The sequence below is a fragment of the Caretta caretta genome, chromosome 3, assembly GCF_965140235.1.
Source record: "Caretta caretta isolate rCarCar2 chromosome 3, rCarCar1.hap1, whole genome shotgun sequence".
NCBI classification, from domain to species: Eukaryota; Metazoa; Chordata; order Testudines; family Cheloniidae; genus Caretta; species Caretta caretta.
The window spans coordinates 85,562,200-85,584,342 of NC_134208.1; the positions used below are offsets into that span (position 1 = coordinate 85,562,200).

Consider the following 22,143-nt stretch of genomic DNA (forward strand, 5'->3'; position numbering starts at 1 on the left):
GTTGGCAGCCGGTATCAAGTGGAGTGCCCCAAGGGTCGGTCCTGGGGCCGGTTTTGTTCAATATCTTCATAAATGATCTGGAGGATGGTGTGGATTGCACCCTCAGCAAGTTTGCAGATAACACTAAACTGAGAGGAGAGGTAGATACACTGAAGGGTAGGGATAGGATACACAGGGACCTAGACAAATTGGAGGATTGGGCCAAAAGAAATCTGATGAGGTTCAACAAGGACAAGTGCAGAGTCCTGCACTTAGGACGGAAGAATCCAATGTACCGCTACAGACTAGGGACCGAATGGCTCAGCAGCAGTTCTGAAGAAAAGGACCTAGGGGTTACAGTGGATGAGAAGCTGGATATGAGTCAACAGTGTGCCCTTGTTGCCAAGAAGGCCAATGGCATTTCGGGATGCATAAGTAGGGGCATTGCCAGCAGATTGAGGGACGTGATCGTTCCCCTCTATTCGACACTGGTGAGGCCTCATCTGGAGTAGTGTGTCCAGTTTTGGGCCCCACACTACAAGAAGGATGTGGAAAAATTGGAAAGCGTCCAGCAGAGGGCAACAAAAATGATTAGGGGACTGGAACTCATGACTTATGAGGAGAGAATGAGGAAACTGGGATTGTTTAGTCTACGGAAGAGAAGAATGAGGGGGGATTTGATAGCTGCTTTCAACTACCTGAAAGGGGGTTCCAAAGAGGATGGCTCTAGACTGTTGTCAGTGGTAGCAGATGACAGAACAAGGAGTAATGGTCTCAAGTTGCAGTGGGGGAGATTTAGGTTGGATATTAGGAAAAACTTTTTCACTAGGAGGGTGGTGAAACACTGGAAATTGTTACCTAGGGAGGCGGTGGAATCTCCTTCCTTAGAAGTTTTTAAGGTCAGGCTTGACAAAACCCTGGCTGGGATGATTTAATTGGGGATTGGTCCTGCTTTGAGCAGGGGGTTGGACTAGATGACCTCCTGAGGTCCCTTCCAACCCTGATATTCTATGATTCTATGATTGGAAAAAGTCAAATATAGTGCCTATCTTTAAAAAAGGGAAGAAGGAGAACCCAGGGAACTACAGTTCAGTCAGCCTCACCTCAGTCCCTCGAAAAATCATGGAGCAGGTCCTCAAGGAAACCATTTTGAAGGAACTGGAGGAGAGGAAGGTGACCAGGAACAGTCAATATGGATTCATTAAGGACAAGTCATGCTTGACCAACCTGATTGCCTTCTATGATGAGATAACTGACTCTGTGGATATGGGGAAAGCAGTGGACATGATATATCTTGAGTTTAGCAAAGCTTTTGATACGGTCTCCCACAGTATTCTTGCCAGCAAGTTAAAAAAGTATTGATTGGATGAATTGACTATAAGGTGGATACAAAGCTGACTAGATTGTTGGGCTCAATGGGTAGTGATCAACAGCTTAGTGTCTAGTTGGCAGCCAGTATGAAGCGGAGTGCCCCAGGGGTCAGTCCTGGGGCTGGTTTTGTTCAACATCTTCATTAATGATCTGGATGATGGGATGGATTGAACCCTCAGCAAGTTCACAGATGACACTAAGCTGGGGGGAGAGGTACATATGCTGGAGGGTAGAAATAGGGTCCAGTGTGACCTAGACAGATTGGGCCAAAAGAAATCTGATGAGGTTCAACAAAGACAAGTGCAGAGTCCTGCACTTAGGATGGAAGAATCCCATGCACCACTACAGGCTGGGGACCGACTGGCTAAGCAGCAGTTCTGACGAAAAGGACCTAGGGGTTACAGTGGACGAGGAGCTGGATATGAGTCAGCAGAGTGCCCTCATTGCCAGGAAGGCTAATAGCATACTGGGCTGCATTAGTAGGAGTATTGCCAACAGATCGAGGGAAGTGATGATTCCCCTCTATTCAGCACTGGTGAGGCCACATCTGGAGTACTCCGTCCAAGTTTGGGCCCCACACTACAGAAAGGATGTGGACAAATTGGAGAGAGTCCAGAGGAGGGCAACAGAAATGATCAGGGGGCTGGGGCACATGACTTACAAGGAGAGGCTGAGGGAACTGGGCTTGTTTAGCCTGCAGAAGAGTGGAGGGGGGTTTGATATCAGCCTTCAACTACCTCAAGGGGGGTTCCAAAGAGGATGGAGCTCAGCTGTTCTTAGTGGTGATAGATGACAGAACAAGCAGCAATGGTCAGAAATTGCAGTGGTGGAGGTCTATGTTGGATACTAGGAAACACTATTTCACTAGGAGGGTGGTGAAGCACTGGAATGGGTTATCTAGGGAGGTGGTGGAATCTCCATCCTTAGAGGTTTTTAAGGCCCAGCTTGACAAAGCCCTGGCTGGGATGATTTAGTTGGAGTTGGTCTTGCTTTGAGCAGGGGGTTGGACTAGATATCTCCTGAGGTCTCTTCCAACCCTGATATTCTATGATTCTATACTTTGAACTCCAGGACAGTGCTGTAACTGAAGAGAGATGCTTTGTTTCCTGTTAGAGAGGCATAGAGATATTGAATCATATTCTTCTTTCAGAACTCACTGAAGTCAGAGGAGCTGTACAGATGTAACTGAGAGCAGAGTCCAAACCATTACTTGCATAGAATGTAGAATCTTTATGCACAATACGGAAGGCTGCACAGGTATGGAAGAAATGGCTAGCTCTACAGTAGACTAAAAAGGGAGGGCTGGGATAGAAAATTATAAAAAATAGCAGCTAGAGTGAAATGATGTCCTCAATCTATCCCTGTTAGTGTTTTCTACAGTCTCCATCACTCATGTGTATCAGCACGAGTGATATAACAGGGGGATGTTTTCAGAGCCGGCACTAGGCATAAGCAGACTAAGCAATTGCGTAGGGTCCCAAGCAGCTCAAGGGGGGCTCTCATTCACTTTTTATCATAAGAACTTGCCTGTTTTAGTGTTTGGGGGGGGGGGTGGGAACAAAAATATTTCTGCTTAGGGCTAGCACCAGCTCTGGATGTTTCACAGGCATCTGCAGGAATCAGTGACTGTTGCATCCATTTCTAACGGTTGATAAGTTTCTTCCATCAAAAATATTTTTTTTTAGTATTTGGTTCTGTACAGTGTTGAATAAATGGAGCTACAAATGGATGGTCCATAAAAAAAATAACATTTTGATGCTAGCAGTTATACATCACTTATTTACTAAGGCCCAACTCCTCAAATGTATTTAGACACCTAACTCCTATTGGAATCAGGCACCTAAATACTTTTGAGGATCTGAGCCTAAGCGCCCAGCACTGCACAGGCCTATGCACTACTTAAGCTCTACTTAAATCCTATTTTGAGCACTAAAAAGATACATAAGCCTTGTGTGGTTGCTTTGCACAGGGGTTGGTTTTACCCTAGGATGATATAAAGAAACTGATGATAGGTCTGAACGGAAACTAATGGGAAAGGGTCATTTAACGTAACAGTCTGGAATGAATAAGGTTTTCAAAAATACCAGATTTTATCTGTATACATAGACTTTACTGATACTTCAACAGAGTCCCAAAGCAGTTTTTTCTCTAAATCAATAACAAAAAATACATTTGACATTAAACAAAATGAATAGTATTCATACTATTTGAACATTCTGCAAATTGAGAATGCTTTTTTTTGTCAGAAGCTGTTGCATAGAATATTTTCATTTTTTAGCAATGGCAGTCTCTCCAGAAGAAAATTTGAAAAACAGAAATCTTTATTTCTGTTTAACCTTTCACAGTAATTAAGAACCTTTTCTGTTGAATTAGTACTGTGTGCTTGAGCTTACCATGTTAATAAGTCAAAAGTCTGTGTCTGTCAGTTGTAATATGGCAGTTATTGACAGGGGATTTCATGATGAGATTACAAGCAGAGCTGCAGAAAATCTACAGCAGTGAAAGGAAATATGTGAATCTGGGAAAACCTGGTATTTTCCAAATGAACAATAATCACTCTAACTAGTCAAAGCAAATGAAACAGATTTTTAAAAGTATGATTAAGTTTGTGAGTGGCTCTAAAATCCTTTTAAATTTTCTACCAGACATTTTTATATTTTCCCTCTAGAAAAGGCAAGATTGCATACAAATTAAAAGATGCGTGCATTAAAACCATGATCAGGTTGCTCTAATAAAATAGTCTTATAGAATTAATGAGGATTAAAACTGGTGACAGCAATCTTGATGTTGCTTTATTCTTCAGTGCTGTGTGACTTTTGGCTAAGCATCTATCTTTTCTAACACTACACCACTCTGGGCGGGGGGTGATTTTCCCAAACAGCTGTTCTTGTTTGTTCCCAGTTCTGCAGCTTCTGCCAAAGTATTAGTCAATGGTTTTCCAAGAGTTTCTGGGAGCATTAATGTTAGCATTCCACTCAGAAAGGCCATGATTCCAACAAGCAACTGGAAGAAATAAACAATTAATGTAAGGGTTACACATGTCTTTGGGTTCATGGAAAACATTGGTCTTGCTTGCGAAAATACTTTTAAAATTTGGGAGCACAGTGAACTTCAATGAAAACCAAAGATCAAAAGTCTTAAATGTTCCCTGTTGCAATTGCTAAAATAAAATAAAACAAAAATCAATACATAAATAAACTGACAGATTGTCCAGCAAAGTTAACACAGACCAAGTCAAATGTTTTACACAATGAGCTAAATACAGCCTCAGCGTAAGCAGGAACAACTTTGCAGAAGTGAATAGAATGCATGCAACTTCATTGAAAAATTATTCTCTTTAGCAGATAGTAATTTTAAAAGTAATTGTAAGATTGCTTAAATTCATTTTACATTTATTTTTATTGGACTACAACTTCCCTGCTGTCACACAGAGGGGGGAAAAGAAGCTGTAGACCTGGCTCTTCGTCTACCTACTCTACCTATCATCATAGTATTTGAGCACCTTTCTCCAATGCAAGCTGTAGGTCAGGATCTCTTAACTGGGATCATAGAGATCCTGATTAAAGAAAGCACTTCAGCACATGTTTAAGTCCATTCCTATGCAGGAAGATGCTTAAGTACATACTTGCATAATGTTCTGAATAGGTATGATGTCCTGAGTCAGAGAGAGAAAGCTGATGGGGGCCCAGCTTCTAACTGACCCATGCGTTGTGTCTATGATCTGGATATGTACACTGTGATTTCAGTGTGTCCTATTATTATTATCGTTTTATTTTATTGTGGTAGTAGCCAAAGACCACAATCAGGATCGGGATCCACTGTGCTAGGTGCACACACGCAGGAAGATGCTGTCCCAAAGAACAATAGAAGATTTCCCATCAATTTGTTGCTCTGGACCAGTGGTTTTCAACCTTTTTTTCATTTGCAGACCCCTAAAACATTCTGAATGGATGGGTAGACCCCTGTGGAAATTCAACCTGTGGCCTGCAGACCCCTACCATAGAAGTCTAAGACTGAAAACTGGCTGAACAGAATTCAACTATAAATATTGCAGGTGCTCAGCATGGCATTTGATGCAGTCTGAGAAAGGGCGCTGAACTGTGGGCTTCTATGGTAACACTTCCAGGTTTTGACCTATAGGTGGGGGAATTCACATACTGTACTTTTGATCCATCAGAAAAACGGAATTCCTTTTCTTGGATCTGAAACTTTATTTTCATAGTCACCTTTCACGGTCCCCTTAGACACAATCTGTAGACCACAGGTTGAAAACCACTGCTCTGGACAATCGGCACTTTTAAAAATTCTTCCTTGTTTTCTCTTTTCTTTAATTTTTATTGCTTGATAAGGATGATAATACTTAGCAATTAACATCTTCAAAGCATTGTACAGATACTAACACACTAATCTTCAATCTTATCCCATTATGCTCCCTATGCTCTTACTCTACTTCTCTGTAAATACATGTCTTTAATACACCATTTCTCGCAGGCTTCTTTTTCTGTTTTATAACTGTTACTTTGTGCATTTTGATACTGTGATGTCCTCAACTTGCTCTGTACTGATCCCAAGCTCTGATCCATTTTGTTTAATACTTTCCTTCTAAACATGAGAGAGAACATATGAAATGGCTGTGGTTATGACTTTCATAACACAGCACTTTCAGACAGATATGGGTACACTGGCAGGCAACCACCCCCTAATTCTAAATGAAAATAGCTCTTTGGAAGTCAGAAAGGAGATTTCAAATTTGAAGTCTCAGCTGTAACTTGACAGAGTTATTTTCCGTTAAAAACACCAAGCTGTTTATGATCCCTCAGGGCCAGAGCCACCAATTGTCTTAAGCAATCCTCTGTGAGAAGCAGAATTATATCTGTTTCAAAGGTTTCAAAGTAGCAGCCATGTTAGTCTGTATCTGTAAAAAGAAAAGGAGTACTTGTGGCACCTTAAGAGACTAACAAATTCTGTTACACTCATATTGAGTGCAGAAGCTAAAAGAGTAAAAAACTAAGCAAAATACTGTTGAATGCTACATACTACAATGAAAGTAAAACCGTTACATTCCTACAATGAAGAATTAGAAAAGAGGGCAATCATCACTACTACAGTAGGAATGAAGGCCAGACTGGTGGAGGTCTCTGCAGGCAGGTACAGAGTTATAGGAGAGAGTGTTTCAAGAGGAGGCTTAATTGTATACACTAACTACTAGATCCCATCTTTAATATTTTTCAATATTTTCCTTGAAAAGAGCTGTCAGCTCCCTCACTTTTTCAGCCACCATAATGTTACTGTTATACCACAAATTTTGAGAAAAATAACACGATCTATAAAAGCATCCAATGGATGCTTTTGCAGTTGGAAATTGTTCGCTTATCTGTAGTCAACTCTCCATAGTTAACAGTCATTCTGACCTGTGCTGCCACATTGACTGTCTGGAAATCTCCGACACTGCCTCTTTTTAGATTTTGCCTTAAAAATGTTAGGTGGAATTTCCAAAAGCGCTCAGGTTTGGCCTTTTCCTGGTCACACTGTCGTCAATGGTAAAATTTCTAGGGCCTGATTCTCATCTACTTCTTTACACAATGCAAAGGGCTAAAAGCGGGTGTAAATGAAATGTACTCCCACTTTAAAGCATCTTTATACGACCACTGTGGCGCAAAAGAGCCTTAGTATAAATGCGAATCAGGCTCCCATCACTTCAGTGGGAACAGGAGTAGGTCAGTGCTGAACGCTTTTGGAAATCCCACCAGTTAGACTAACCAGTTCCAGTTAGTCTCCAATTCATTCTGAATCATACTCACCCTTCCCCCCATTAAGCACATCTATCCAGAGGCAGATTAAGATTTATTGGGGCCCTCGGCACAAGGAACATTGCCCCCTCCCCCCACATCCCACCATGGGGCCCTGCCCTTGCTCCTCCCTTCCCCACATGGCCCTGCCTCTTGGCCAGGCTGGAAATCGAGCCATGGTAAAAGCTGCCCAGGGAGCCTGGGCTTCTGTGGGGAGCCCTGGACCCTCCACCTGTCCTGGATGGCATGCCCTAGGGGGCAGGGACACGGGCCGTGCGCTGCTCTCGGGCACCCCAGCTCCTCGTTGTCATCTTGTCAATAAATTGCTTGGTTTTGAATTAATAACCCCGCTGATACTTGTAACAGTAGTTTTGGAACCTGAGTTTCAGGTGAGTGAGTGTGGACAGCATGGGGAGGAGGTGACCAGCCCTCTGTGGAGAAAGAAGTGGTTCGGGACTATTTAGAAAAGCTAGACGTGCACAAGTCCATGGGGCTGGATGCGTTGCATCCGAGAGTGCTAAAGGAGTTGGTGGATGTGATTGCAGAGCCATTGGCCATTATCTTTGAAAACTCATGGCGATTGGGGGAAGTCCCGGACGACTGGAAAAAGGCTAATGTAGTGCCCATCTTTAAAAAAGGGAAGAAGGAGGATCCTGGGAACTACAGGCCAGTCAGCCTCACCTCAGTCCCTGGAAAAATCATGGAACAGGTCCTCAAGGAATCAATTCTGAAGCACTTAGAGGAGAGGAAAGTGATCAGGAACAGTCAGCATGGATTCACCAAGGGCAAGTCATGCCTGACTAATCTAATTGACTTCTGTGACGAGATAACTGGCTCTGTGGACGAGGGGAAAGCAGTGGACGTGTTGTTCCTTGACTTTAGCAAAGCTTTTGACACCGTCTCCCACAGTATTCTTGCCAGCAAGTTAAAGAAGTATGGGCTGGATGAACGGACTATAAGGTGGATAGAAAGCTGGCTAGATTGTCGGGCTCAACGGGTAGTGATCAATGGCTTCATGTCTAGTTGGCAGCCGGTATCAAGTGGAGTGCCCCAAGGGTCGGTCCTGGGGCCGGTTTTGTTCAATATCTTCATAAACGATCTGGAGGATGCTGTGGATTGCACCCTCAGCAAGTTTGCAGATGACACTAAACTGAGAGGAGAGGTAGATACACTGGAGGGTAGGGATAGGATACACAGGGACCTAGACAAATTGGAGGATTGGGCCAAAAGAAATCTGATGAGGTTCAACAAGGACAAGTGCAGAGTCCTGCACTTAGGACGGAAGAATCCCATGCACCGCTACAGACTAGGGACCGAATGGCTCGGCAGCAGTTCTGCAGAAAAGGACGTAGGGGTTACAATGGACAAGAAGCTGGATATGAGTCAACAGTGTGCCCTTGTTGCCAAGAAGGCCAATGGCATTTTGGGATGTATATGTAGGGGCATTGCCAGCAAATCGAGGGACGTGATCGTTCCCCTCTATTTGACATTGGTGAGGCCTCATCTGGAGTACTGTGTCCAGTTTTGGGCCCCACACTACAAGAAGGATGTGGAAAAATTGGAAAGCGTCCAGCGGAGGGCAACAAAAATGATTAGGGGACTGGAACACATGACTTATGAGGAGAGGCTGAGGGAACTGGGATTGTTTAGTCTGCGGAAGAGAAGAATGAGGGGGGATTTGATAGCTGCTTTCAACTACCTGAAAGGAGGTTCCAAAGAGGATGGCTCTAGGCTGTTGTCAGTGGTAGCAGATGACAGAACAAGGAGTAATGGTCTCAAGTTGCAGTGGGGGAGGTTTAGGTTGGATATTAGGAAAAAAATTTTCACTAGGAGGGTGGTGAAGCACTGAATGCGTTACCTAGGAAGGTGGTGGAATGTCCTTCCTTTGAGGTTTTTAAGATCAGGCTTGACAAAGCCCTGGCTGGGATGATTTAGTTGGGGATTGGTCCTGCTTTGAGCAGAGGGTTGGACTAGATTGCCTCCTGAGGTCCCTTCCAACCCTGACATTCTATGATTCTGTGGACAGCTGCGTCTGTCTATACACGTAATACAGCATTATGCCAGAGAACTCTGCCTAAGGGCCAAATATTGTAATAGCTGAGACATGAGGTTTTCTATTAAAACAGTATTGTCTATTGGTAAGAGTTGGAGGCTGGCAGGCTGGACTTTTGAGTTCTCTAACTAGCAGTGATACTTGATCCACTTTGTGCTTGACTGTAGGCAATGTATTTAACCTCTCTGTGTTTCACTATACCCATGTGTAAAATGAGGGGAAGGAGAGAGGTTGTGGGGGGCAGCTCCACACAGGAGGGAGGGGGGAAGGAGATGGGCTGGGGGGGGCAGCTCCACACGGAAGGGAGAGGGGCTGGAGGTGTGGGGGCAGCTCTGCGCAGGAGGGAGGGGGGAAAGAGAGGGGCTGGGGGCAGGGCCGGCTCCAGGAACCAGCTTTCCAAGCAGGTGCTTGGGGCGATAATTAGAATGGGGTGGCAGTCCGTGTCCCACGGCGGCAATTCAGCAGCATCTCCACAACTTTTCCCGCCACGGCGGCTTTTGGGCGGCAGCTCCGCCACTCTTGGCACGGCGGCAATTCAGCGGCAACTGCTTGGGGCGGCAAAATTGCTAGAGCTGCCCATGGCTGGGGGTAGGCTACACATGGAAGGGAGGGCTTGGGGGGGAAGCTCAGCGCTGGTGTGTGGGGGGGAACATGCTCATCCTACAACTCCTGTTTATGGCCTAGCCAGGGGGCAGGGCCTCAGGAGGAAGAGGACAAGGAGGAACAGGGCGGTAGGGCCCTGTGAGCAGAGAGGAAGAGCAGGGGATGGGGCGGAATTCCAGCTATCCTGCGGGGGGCCCCCCAGTTGGCCAGGGCCCCTGGCCATGGGCCCCATGGGCCCATACGCTAATCTGCCCCTGCATGTATCTATTTCCCTCCTTACTCTAACTACTCCACAAGCATACTCACTTCCTCTTTACTGTCAGCTATTTACTCTATTCCATCCTCATGTGTCAGGTTCCCCTACTGATATGAGAGCTGCTGTACCCAGAGCTGTAAAGCATTCTCTTCCTCTACCTCTCTCTATAAAGTATTTTTGAGGTATTTCCTAGAAAGGATAAAATAGAAAAATAAATTGGATGATACTGGATTAATGAATTGAATTGACTTTTAAAATGTCATCTAAATGGCAAGCTGTAGAATTTATTATTTAAACCAGTGAGATTGCATGGGGGGGAGGGGATCACAATCTGGTCTTTTGTTATTCATAATAAATGTTTTAAACCTTTTTGTGTATTGTTATTATTCATATAACACAGACATCGGTGATGTGTCTCATACATATTATATGCCTTAAATTTTTATGATAAATATGGAATAAAATCTATTAGTCATGTCCATAAACACTTTTGCTAACTAAGTTCTCTTGATGTTCAAAGCACTAGGGCACATGCTTAAGTGCTTTACTGAACTGGGGCCTTAATTTAAACTTTAAAACCACAAATTCTCTACGATGTGTGGCATGAACAAGACAACTGTGGGTATTATTTCAAGATTTATTGGCATTCTTTGGGATGGTTTGTATTACTCTTGGGAGACAGAGCCACAAATGAGTTATGGTGAAAATGAGTAGCAATAAAAACTTAACAGAATATAGGATGTGTAGCATAAATAATATACTGTATCAACATAACCTATGTCAGTCTATTTCAAAATATTAATCTATTTTGTTCATAGTTTACCCCAAAATGTGTATGTTAGCTGAGACCTTGCATGATAAGCTTCAGCCCAAGGCAAGTTTTTAGTGAACTTACAAATGCCTGATGGTAGAAGTTTATCATGAAAACACACATTTACAGTCACTATTGTAACAAAGTTTCACAATGTATGTGAGTGTTTTTAATGTACTGAGAGTTGTCCATATTTGAAATATTTGCAGTGCTACTTACAGTGTTCTCAAATGTTTAAACTTTGCCCCAGCTGTGTTTTAAGTGCAGGAGTTCTGAACAGATAAACATTATCACTGCTAGTGAAAAGCAAAACTCTGAAAGGAAGAAGAGTCAAAGGAGACTGTTCTCCCATGATTACTGTGCTCTTCAGATCTTGCTTTTCATGTATTTTCTAGGTGCATTTCTTTGGCGTGATAAGAGTGCTTGTTAGGAACTTTATTTATTTATTCCTACTCTGTTTCCCCACTATCACAAATGAATCCTAAAAAACTGGACAGAGGTTACTTACATAATGGGTCAAGTTTTCAGACAGTCTCTCAAACCAGTCTCTAGCATTCACAAATGTAGATTTTATATTTTTAAAATCAAATGGACACGACTCTACCTTTGTAGGAAAACCCAACTGTGTGTGTGCAAAAAGACACACACAGGAAGAGAGGTTGGGTTGAAAATTCAGGCCAATACTCTTTCACCTTCTTTACATCTGTAATTCACATACAAGCTGTGATATTAAAGGTGAGTTGTAAAGTTTTTTCAAAGAAGTAAAAGTAAATTTAAAAAAATGTTAAATGGGTAAAATAAGCTCATTATCAGTTTAACTCCTCAGTATAAGGTTTCTCACCATTTATGTACATGAACCTAAACTTATCCTTCTGAAAAAGGAAGATTGAGCAATTGTAGAATTTCTGAGCAGCACACATAATAGATTCCATAAAGAGAATAGGGGATAACTTGTATGCACTGAATATAACTACACAGTTAAAAATATTTTGGGCAAAATGAACTCCAAAATCCATGTAATGCTAAGAAAGTGCCCATTTTCTTCTACAAAGAAACTGCCCTATCTCATCTTCATGGGACAGTTAAAGTTAGAGATGACTGTTGGATCACATGATGGAATGAGGTTGCAGCCACCCACAAATAAATGTGTTAGTCTCTAAGGTGCCACAAGGACTCCTCATTGTTTTTTCTACAAAAAGAAGATCTCTCTTAAATCCAAGGTTTGTTGAGAGTCCTAATGATCATCATGACAGCATCATTTTCTTCTGTAGTCACCTCTTGAGTTATTTCTCACCTGGTTATGCTCTTACTATCCCATCTATGCCACCTCCTCAACATCTCACTGCCCCACTATTTGGCTGCTTCTGACCTTATTCTTTTTAGCTCTCCATATCAGCAGGATGTTTTGATCATAGTTAGGCTGGTAGTCCAATGAGAGCTTAGATTTGCTAGGCTTGTTCTCCATAGAGGGGGCTCCAGTTCATCTCATGTGATCTAACACGGCATCTGTGTTTCACTTGACTGATAGAGATGGAGGATCTTGTCATCATCAGCAGGATTTAACGTTTGCTCTCTCCCCCATTATCTGTGTTAGGCTATTCTGCTTCTTCAAAAGGAGATTGATGGCAACGAGAAAAGACGGTTGCTCAATGAAGATCTTGACTAAATACAACACTTTCAATTTAGGAATGAGACACTTACTCCAAATTACATGAATGATACAGTACGGCCTTGTACAAAAGATAGTTACTATTTTATACCAGTATTCAATGCATATAAGATATGTCTGTCATCTTTAAAGTGTATGTAATATCAACTGTTCAGAAGATTTCAGTGCCTTGAGGCTCACTCCTGAGTTCAGATTCATATTCTTAAAAATATATAGCTAAAAAACTGAGAATTTAAATTAAGAATGAGAATATTTAACACTCTTTCCTTTTGAACTTATCTACATTTCAACTTTAAATCTCAGTAAAATGGATAACAATTTTTTTGACTATCAAAATAAACACGTACCTGTGGCATGAAGATCCAAACACTCGTCAGGTAAACACAAAAAGGAGCAACTATGCTCCCAACACGACACATCATGCTCCCACTTCCTACAGCAAGTGACCTGGAGATAAGACAAGAAGACACAAGGCCCAATGAGAGTGACATCAGATATACCAATTAATTAGAAATGCAGAGATGCTATAAAAATATCGTTATGTTAATCTAAATTTATCTTACAGTGACCTTGGTTGCTTCTATAAATAGAATAAAAAGTATACTGAGCATTCAGCATAAATCATATTCCTAATGACCATGAACATTCAGAAAGAGGGAACTGAATGCTAAGAATACTGAGCATTTTTCCAGTACCTCAGTGGGACCAGTCTATGTAGAAGGGAACAGAAAATAAATGCATTTACTGCAGAGCCAAAACCAGAGAATTCTATAACAGAAAAGAGACTGATCTTACACTAGTGCAGTCGCTTGGAGCAGTGCCATTGACTTCAGAGGGTACAGGATTTGGCCCCAAAAGTATAACAAATGAAGGGAAGAAATAGCAAAATAATGAAAAACACATGGCAAATTATTTTAAAGTTCTTACCGTACAACTGTTGGATACAGTTCTGCTGTGTAAAGGTAAATGAGGCCAAATGCAACACCAATTGTAAACTTTCCAGCCATATTTGCTAAGACAGATAATATGCTGAAATCCTATTAAAAGAGAGTACAAATATATAAAGCACCAGAAAACTTCACCATTCCAAATTCAATGCCATTCATTTATTTTGAAAAATTCAGACCGTAACTGTGATCTTTCTGTAAACAGTGAGCAATACCTTATTCCATACTTTCCTGATTATTTCCACCAATAAATAATGGCTGAACGTGGCTTTGTTTACTAAACAGCTTATTTCGAACCCTTTGTTTAATTAAGAGCTAGGAATGCTAGTTTGGGACCCTTAACAGAAATATGGAAAATCTACTGTAAAGAACTCCAGCTTCATTTCTAAACTACATTTAATTAATCTCGGGCCTTAGAAAGAGATGTTGCATTAACATATCTCACATTCCCCACAATATAGGTATATTTTAAATGGTAAGTGACTAACCTGAGGGATCAGCATAATCAAAACACAGATCACTGCACTTGATATAAGAAATGGAGTCAATGTGTTTCTCCTTCCTAGTTTGTCCATCCCAATGCAAGCAACGACATACGCAGGAAGCTCCACGGCACCTGTCATTATGAATTTATCTGGTATTAAACCATGATAATATGACTGCAAATGCCCTTTAAAATAATTCTGATTTGCTTTTTATGAGCATTTATTTAGTCTACTGATTAAACTGGTTTTAAAAGATATAGGTGTTAGGTGAAAGATGTATTTCACCAACATTTTGCGATAAACCCACCGGTGGCAAAAATGCCAGTGGAGGGCTTACACTGGCATAAATATGGTTGTGGGGAATAAGAAATGCACCAGGGAAAGAGGCTATAAGGCACAAGACAGCTGCAGCTGCCCTTCTGATGGGGAGATAGGCCTGTACGGATACGTCCACACTGCAGTTGAAAACCCGCAGGCTGACTTGGGCTTGGGCTAAGGGGCTGTTTAACTGCAGCTCAGGCTGGAGCCCAGGCTCTTGGACCCTGTGAGGTGGGTCACAGAAGACAAAAGAAAATAGTTTTGAAATTTGCTAACATAGTAATTTATTTACAGTATCATAACAACTTAGTTATATTAGCAACATTAGCCTCCTATTTTCAACACAACAGTCAAGTTACTAACATGTAATAATACATGGCAACTTAAAATTAATTCACTAGTATTCCAATCCTGCAAAGTGCTTATGAGCACATGAATAGTCACATTGACTCTATTGTGATTACTCATATGCTTAAAACTAGCATGAGCTTAAGTCCTTTACAGGGCTGGAGCCTGATCCAGAGTCCACCAAACTCAATGGGAATCTTTCCAATGACCTTAAATAGACTTTAGATCAGGCCCTATATGTGCTGACCAATTTTATCATGTCAAGAGAAAATTTGCAACCACATTAAATTAAAGACTAAATTAAAGAAACATTGCCCCCTAGATTTAAAAAACACACTTTGAACAAACTTTAAAATTATGAGCTTAATAGTGTTACCAGTATAATCTAATATTATTATGACTAAAAATATTAGTGAAGAAAATCTCTATTTTTCTCAGTTTGTTTACTGGAATAGTATTTCATCAATTTAATAGTTTCCCCTGTAGGGTTAGTCAATTTTCCCTGTTGTTTGCGTGGTTCTTTCACAGAACAACCGGGCAGAGAGAAACCATTTTAAAACTAGGAAAATGTGGTTTTACAAGCACAAAAATTGGCAGGAGATGTCAAGGACAATACAGTACCTTAACATACTCTAAGCTTGCTTTTGTAAAATAACTACATTTCAGGTTGACAAGAATTAAAGCTGCAATTGTAAATGGAGTTGCTGATGGTACAGGTAATTGGGGGTCAGGAAATTGACTGTCAGATCTTTAAACATTTATAAATTCGAAGTTCTAGTTCTGTCATAAGCAGAATAAAATATATCAGATATTTACCTATGAGAAATAGATTTAAATATTCATTGCCTCCTAGATTGACGGAACTCAGGGAGAATACGTAGTATCCTAAACTCCCAGTGAACCAAATCATCCAGACTGTAATGGTCCTTCTTGCAATGTGCCAATTATAAAACAGATCTAAGATGTTGTGCTTCTTCACTGTAGAAATGTCATCATCACCCGTTCTGCAACTGACTAGATCATCTTGTTGGACTGAACACAGTTCAGAAATTTTACAAGGAGTGCTTACTTTATTCCATCTCACCATTACATCCACTACTTTTTGTGCTTCTTCGTATCTTCCCTCTGACAGTAGCCAGAAAGGTGTCTCTGGGAGCATCCAGCAGCACAAGACAAAGGGGAGAGTTGTTATGGAAAGAAATATCTGATAGATCCACCAGGTCCTCACCAAAAATCCTACCAGTGCCACAGCCATGACTCCCACAGCAAAAAAAGCATGGACATGCATGGATGCCCATGTTCGAGCTTTAATGCCAACATATTCTGTTACATAAACAAAAACCACAACCAGATAGCCACTTGAAACCTGTGGGGGAAAAAACAGAGAAAAGCTTATGTCTATTCCCTTTGTGTGACAATACCAAAACAAATGGCCAATACTTTCATGTTTGTTTATGTTGGAAGTCTTAAGAGCCCCCTAGCTTGCCCTGTATTGGAGTATGATGCACTCAGAGAGAGCAACAGTAATCCTGAAAAAAACAATCAACATTAGGTAAAACTGATTTCAGATCTGTAAAATATCAGGTCACAATTTTCAGAAATGGCTAGTGACTTTGGATACCTCCATTTGTGGGTAATACCTTTTTAAAAAGCCTTTAAAAATCAGGCCCCTTGAAGGTGAAACAAGTTGGACACTCGAAAAATTGAAGCACCCAAAACCAACAGTCATTCTGAAAATCTTGGCCTTAGTTTTAAGCATAGTTTTAAGCATAATACCCTGCATACTATAGAAATGCATATTTCAAAATAATGATTTTCCACCCCGTGGTAGATTATCCTGTTAAATCGTATTTTACAAGCTGAAAGAGAATCTTCCTTACACTTTTATAGGCTCCCATAAGTTTTCTAACCATACTAATGTTCTACATTAAAGTATTTATTTAGTGAATATACTTATTTCTATTTCTCTGGCACATATCTAGGGCTTTAGGCATCTGAAAACATTTCAAAACACACAATTAGAAAATCTAAAGATGCTTCCCATATAATATTTTGATTAATCAAATCTCCAGTTATAAAAACTCCAATTAATAAATTCCCATACAAAAGTGAAAAATATATATGCATTATACTCAACCATCTAAATCATCCTTTAAGATCTGATCCTGCACACAGTGGAGGTGATTGGAATGCCTCCATTGTTTTCAATGGTGTAAGATTAGGGTTTTTAAGCCCCAGTCCTGGAAGTGGATTCCTGTGGCCAGATACTTAGGCCTCTGCAGAGCTTCACTGAATTCAGTGTGGCTCTGTGCCCACGCAGAGTCTACTTGTTTGAGCAGAGTCTTAATCTCCAGCACTTCCATTTATAAACCCCCTCAGCCTCGCTCAAACCTCATCCAATGCCCCATGAAGTCACTACAGAGACTCCTATTGACATCACTGGCAGTGTTTAATTTGTAGTGAAAGAGGTGCCAGGGCTCAAGCAATTTTTTTACATTCTGACTAAGCAAGCCCAGAGGTACCAAAGCAATGAACTGCCAAGCCTGGAGGTGCCGGCGCTCAGACATGGCACACCCAGGCACACATTACACACTGATCACTGTGCACTGGACCAGGCTCTTAAGGCCTGCGAGAAAAGATAGGCTTTGCAGCATTCCCGGTAGTGAATAAATCGAAGCTCTGGCAGGCAAAGGAGGGAAGTGAATTCCAGAGTCAAGGACCCCTCTTGCTTTATGCTTTGCCAGCAACAAGTAAAGAGAATAATATTTGATGCTTTATTCTTGAGTGAATTTTAGTTTCTGACTTCTAAACTATTTTAAACCACTTATTTCATTTTTCTCCCACCATCTTTCTCATTAGTCAAAGCATTCTAAAAGCAAAGTCCACAAAAAGCATACCTTTGAATATAGGGTAGGAATTTGAAGTTGATTGCTAAAAAATTAAATATGCTGACATACATACAAGTATAGTAGAAGCTTTTAGGATGTTTACCAAGCCTAGCTATTTACAAATAAATCCAGTATTTTAGATGCAGTTTAAAAGACAGAAAGGATGCACATGAGAAAAAAACAGCAAGGAGTACTTGTGGCACCTTAGAGACTAACAAATTTATTTGAGCATAAGCTTTCGTGAGCTACAGCTCACTTCATCGGATGCATTCAGTTGAAAACACAGTAGGAAGATATATAGATATAGATACACACACACACAGAGAACATGAAAAAATGCATGTTGCCATACCCACTATAACGAGAGTGATCAGTTAAGGTGAGCTATTATCAGCAGGAGAAAAAAAAAACTTTTGTAGTGATAATCAGGATGGCCCATTTCCTACAGTTGACAAGAAGGTGTGAGTAACAGTAGGGGGAAAAATAAGCATGGGGAAATAGTTTTACTTTGTGTAATGACCCATCCACTCCCAGTCTTTATTCAAGCCTAAGTTAATGGTGTCCAGTTTGCAAATTAATTCCAATTCAGCAGTTTCTCATTGGAGTCTGTTTTTGAAGTTTTTTTGTTGAAGAATTGCCACTTTTAGGTCTGTAATCGAGTGACCAGGGAGATTGAAGTGTTCTCCAACTGGCTTTTGAATGTTATAATTCTTGACATCTGATTTGTGTCCATTTATTCTTTTACGTAGAGACTGTCCGGTTTGACAAATGTACATGACAGAGGGGCATTGCTGGCACATGATGGCATATATCACATTGGTGGATGTGCAGGTGAACGAGCCTCTGATAGTGTGGCTGATGTTATTAGGTCCTATGATGGTGTCCCCTGAATGGATATGTAGACAGAGTTGGCAACGGGCTTCATTGCAAGGATAGGTTCCTGGGTTAGTGTTTTTGTTGTGTGGTGTGTGGTTGCTGGTGAGTATTTCCTTCAGGTTGGGGGGGCTGTCTGTAAAAGGACTGGCCTGTCTCCCAAGATCTGTGAGAGTGATGGGTCGTCCTTCAGGATAGGTTGTAGATCCTTGATGATGCGCTGGAGAGGTTTTAGTTGGGGGCTGAAGGTGATGGCTAGTGGCGTTCTGTTACTTTCTTTGTTGGGCTTGTCCTGTAGTAGATGACTTCTGGGTACTCTTCTGGCTCTGTCAATCTGTTTCTTCACTTCAACAGGTGGGTACTGTAGTTGTAAGAACGCTTAATAGAGATCTTGTAGGTGTTTGTCTCTGTCTGAGGGGTTGGAGCAAATGCGATTGTATCATAGAGCTTGGCTGTAGACAATGGATCGTCTGGTGTGGTCTGCATGAAAGCTGGAGACATGTCAGTAAGTATAGTGGTCAGTAGGTTTCTGGTGTAGGATGGTGTTTATGTGACCATCGCGTATTAGCACTGTAGTGTCTAGGAAGTGGATCACTTGTGTGGACTGGTCCAGGCTGAGGTTGATGGTGGGACAGAAATTGTTGAAATTAGGGTGGAATTCCTCAAGGGCTTCTTTTGCATGGGTCCAGATGATGAAGATGTCATCAATGTAGTGCAAGAAGAGTAGGGGCGGTAGGGGACAAGAACTGAGGAAGTGTTGTTCTAAGTCAGCCATAAAAATGTTGGCATACTGTGGGGCCATGCGGGTACCCATAGTCGGAGAACACTTCAATCTCCCTGGTCACTCGAATACAAACCTAAAAGTGGCAATACTACAACAAAAAAACTTCAAAAATAGACTCCAACGAGAAACTGCTGAATTGGAATTAATTTGCAAACTGGACACCATTAACTTAGGCTTGAATAAAGACTGGGAGTGGATGGGTCATTACACAAAGTAAAACTATTTCCCCATGCTTATTTTTCCCCCTACTGTTACTCACACCTTCTTGTCAACTGTAGGAAATGGGCCAACGTGATTATCACTACAAAAGATTTTTTTTTCTCCTGCTGATAATAGCTCACCTTAACTGATCACTCTCGTTATAGTGGGTATGGCAACACCCATTTTTTCATTTTCTCTGTGTGTGTGTGTGTATATATATATATATATATATATCTTCCTACTGTATTTTCCAGTGCATGCATCCGATGAACTGGGTTTTAGCCCACGAAATCTTATGCTCAAATAATTTGTTAGTCTCTAAGGTGCCACAAGTACTCCTCGTTCTTTTTGCTGATACAGACTAACACGGCTACCACTCTGAAACATGAGAAAAAAGGGCACCTATCCCCTATCAATGAACATAGCTGGGGTAAAACCATGACTGCATTTTACCAAAAATAAAGTCTATTTCTAGTAATACACCATGAATAACGGTGCAATGCAAGCTGCAATGCAGGAACCAGAGTTTGCTACTCATACTTCGTCTCTCACCTAATTACCAGCCTAGCTGGGGTTGAGACTGTGCTAAAAGAAGCATTGTCAGCCCCTGATGAAGGAAGCACCAAATATTGCTTCATATGCACCCTTTCTGGTTAAAACAAAGAGAAGGGCACTGAAAGGTGAAGAAGCAGTGTTCGAATTCTCACTCCTTTGCTAAACAGAGTGTTGTGGCAACACATGGGGCTTTTAAAAACTGGAGAAGAGAAGGAATAGGGAGAAATTATGGAGGGCTTTCCTGAGGAAGGTTAGGAAACTGCATTTAAAAAGAATTAGGATGAGCATCTATACTTACCATAGCAAGGAGAAAACGTATGATCACGAAGCTGTAGTAGTCAAATGTGAATGCCACTGCCACACCAAATAAAAACTGACCAGTGCTTGTGAACCACATTATATACCGTCTTCCCACTCTGCACATTACAACAAAAACATCATCATTATTTATTATTAACCATGTTTATGATGAGAGTGCCTGAGGGCCAACCAAGAACACGGCCCCATTGTGCTAGGCACTGTACAAACACAGAGCTGTCTCTACCCCTAAGAGCTTATAATGGAGATAGATAAGACAGACACAAGGTGAGGGAAGGATAGAACAAATACACAGAGTGAACAATGGGGTGGCATGTGATAAATATTGTACTAAATAGCAACTGCAACTTTGGAAATCTTACCAATAAGAATTATAGTAAATATGAAAAGTATCACTAGTGCTGTATTTAGGGCACTGCACTATCACAGTAGCCCCAGGTTTGATCTTAGCTCTGATATATTGTTCTCTAGGTGAGGGAAAAACTTTTATTTTTTCTGTACCTATCACTGTGACCAATATAAAAGTAATACTGATGAAAGGGAGCCCCACCCAACTTTCCATGACTGGAAGGAAGGTCTCCATAGAAAAGGGCACTTTGTATGTTCATATTGAGCTTTGCGATTAACTTCCGCATCTGTAATTTGCCCTTTTACACAGATTCACTCCATTCTATTTCTCTCTTTCTTGGACATTTTATTTTAAGTAACAGCTACTTAACATGTTCCAGCACAGGTTAGCATGCAATAACTCATGCTATCTCAAAATATAACGTGGATTCCAATGAAAGGTTTTTTACCTTAATTCCTTCCAATTACATTAAGATAAAATATCTAATAAATGGTAATCAGATACTCCCCCAGAGTTCTCTGATTTCATAAGTGTACACACAAACTCATTACCAGGAATGCCCACACATGTTAAATGTCACATATACAATAAGTACATTAGCAGGGAAATAAAATTATGTGAAATTTTATCTTCTTATTATAAATATTACAAGTCAGGTCTTAAATTATGTGTCATTCCTCATTCTGAATCAAAGGTCTTTAACATAAAAGGAATCCTAAATTTGTTTGTCCAGTTTCCATATCATCTCAGATAGAAAACATGTTGATCTACCAGAACATGCTGTATATAAACAAATAACCAGAAGTCAACACCAATAAATTCAACTGAAGAGAAAACAAACTCTAACAGAAATAAAATCTATTTATGAATTAACTCTGTCCTATTTTGTTTAACAATGTTCATTAATGTAGAGTATGTTTCAGGTGTCAACTAAATAATGAACAGGCCCTGTTTCATTTTTATTCTCTAACGTAGAGATGTATTATTTCTATCTTCAGCAGCAGCAGCTTTTGAAGATTTGGGTTTGGGTTTGTACATGAATTTGGTACCACATTAAAATAATACTGGAATGTGAAGTCTTACAGAACAGATATAGCCCCGACAGCTGCTCTGCAAATTTCCCTACAATGCCCTGCCAATGTGCTTCAACCCTGACCTAGGACACGTCTACCCAACAGACTTATGTTAGATCAATTTAGAGCCACCGCAGTAATTACTGCGGTGGTTCATGTCCACACTACCCTCCTTCTGGCAGTGGTGTGAGTCCTCACCAGTATCACTTCCACTGACTGAAGAGGGGCTGGGGCGGGGGGAGCCAGAGCTCTCAGCTCGGCTCACCTCCTCGCTCCCAGCCGGAGTGGGGGAGCCAGGGGAGCACAGCTCGGCTGCGACTGGGAAAACAGAGGCCTGGCTTTTTTGTCAATTTCATGGCTCCAGCATGGAGCCCTGAAATTGACAAGACAGCCAACAGCTGATGTAAGCATTGCAGTGTCTGCACAGACACTGAGTTTTCCTAACTACACCAACCTAAGCCCTATGCCTCTCA

At 41.2% G+C, this 22,143-nt stretch overlaps 1 protein-coding gene across 2 annotated transcripts in view; it reads right to left on the reverse strand.

The window, feature by feature from the left end:
* Positions 1–3,438: 3,438 nt before the first annotated feature.
* Positions 3,439–22,143, reverse strand: part of SLC22A16 (solute carrier family 22 member 16) — a 52,883-nt gene continuing 34,178 nt past the window's right edge. For both annotated transcript variants that reach the window (XM_075126646.1, XM_075126647.1), the window contains exons 3-8: positions 20,229–20,346; positions 15,446–15,995; positions 13,967–14,094; positions 13,459–13,568; positions 12,879–12,978; positions 3,439–4,353 (exon numbers count right to left, since the gene is read on the reverse strand). In XM_075126646.1, the coding sequence (XP_074982747.1) occupies positions 4,171–4,353; positions 12,879–12,978; positions 13,459–13,568; positions 13,967–14,094; positions 15,446–15,995; positions 20,229–20,346 (1,189 nt within the window). In that variant the 3' untranslated portion in view covers positions 3,439–4,170. The remainder of the gene's footprint in view (positions 4,354–12,878; positions 12,979–13,458; positions 13,569–13,966; positions 14,095–15,445; positions 15,996–20,228; positions 20,347–22,143) is intronic.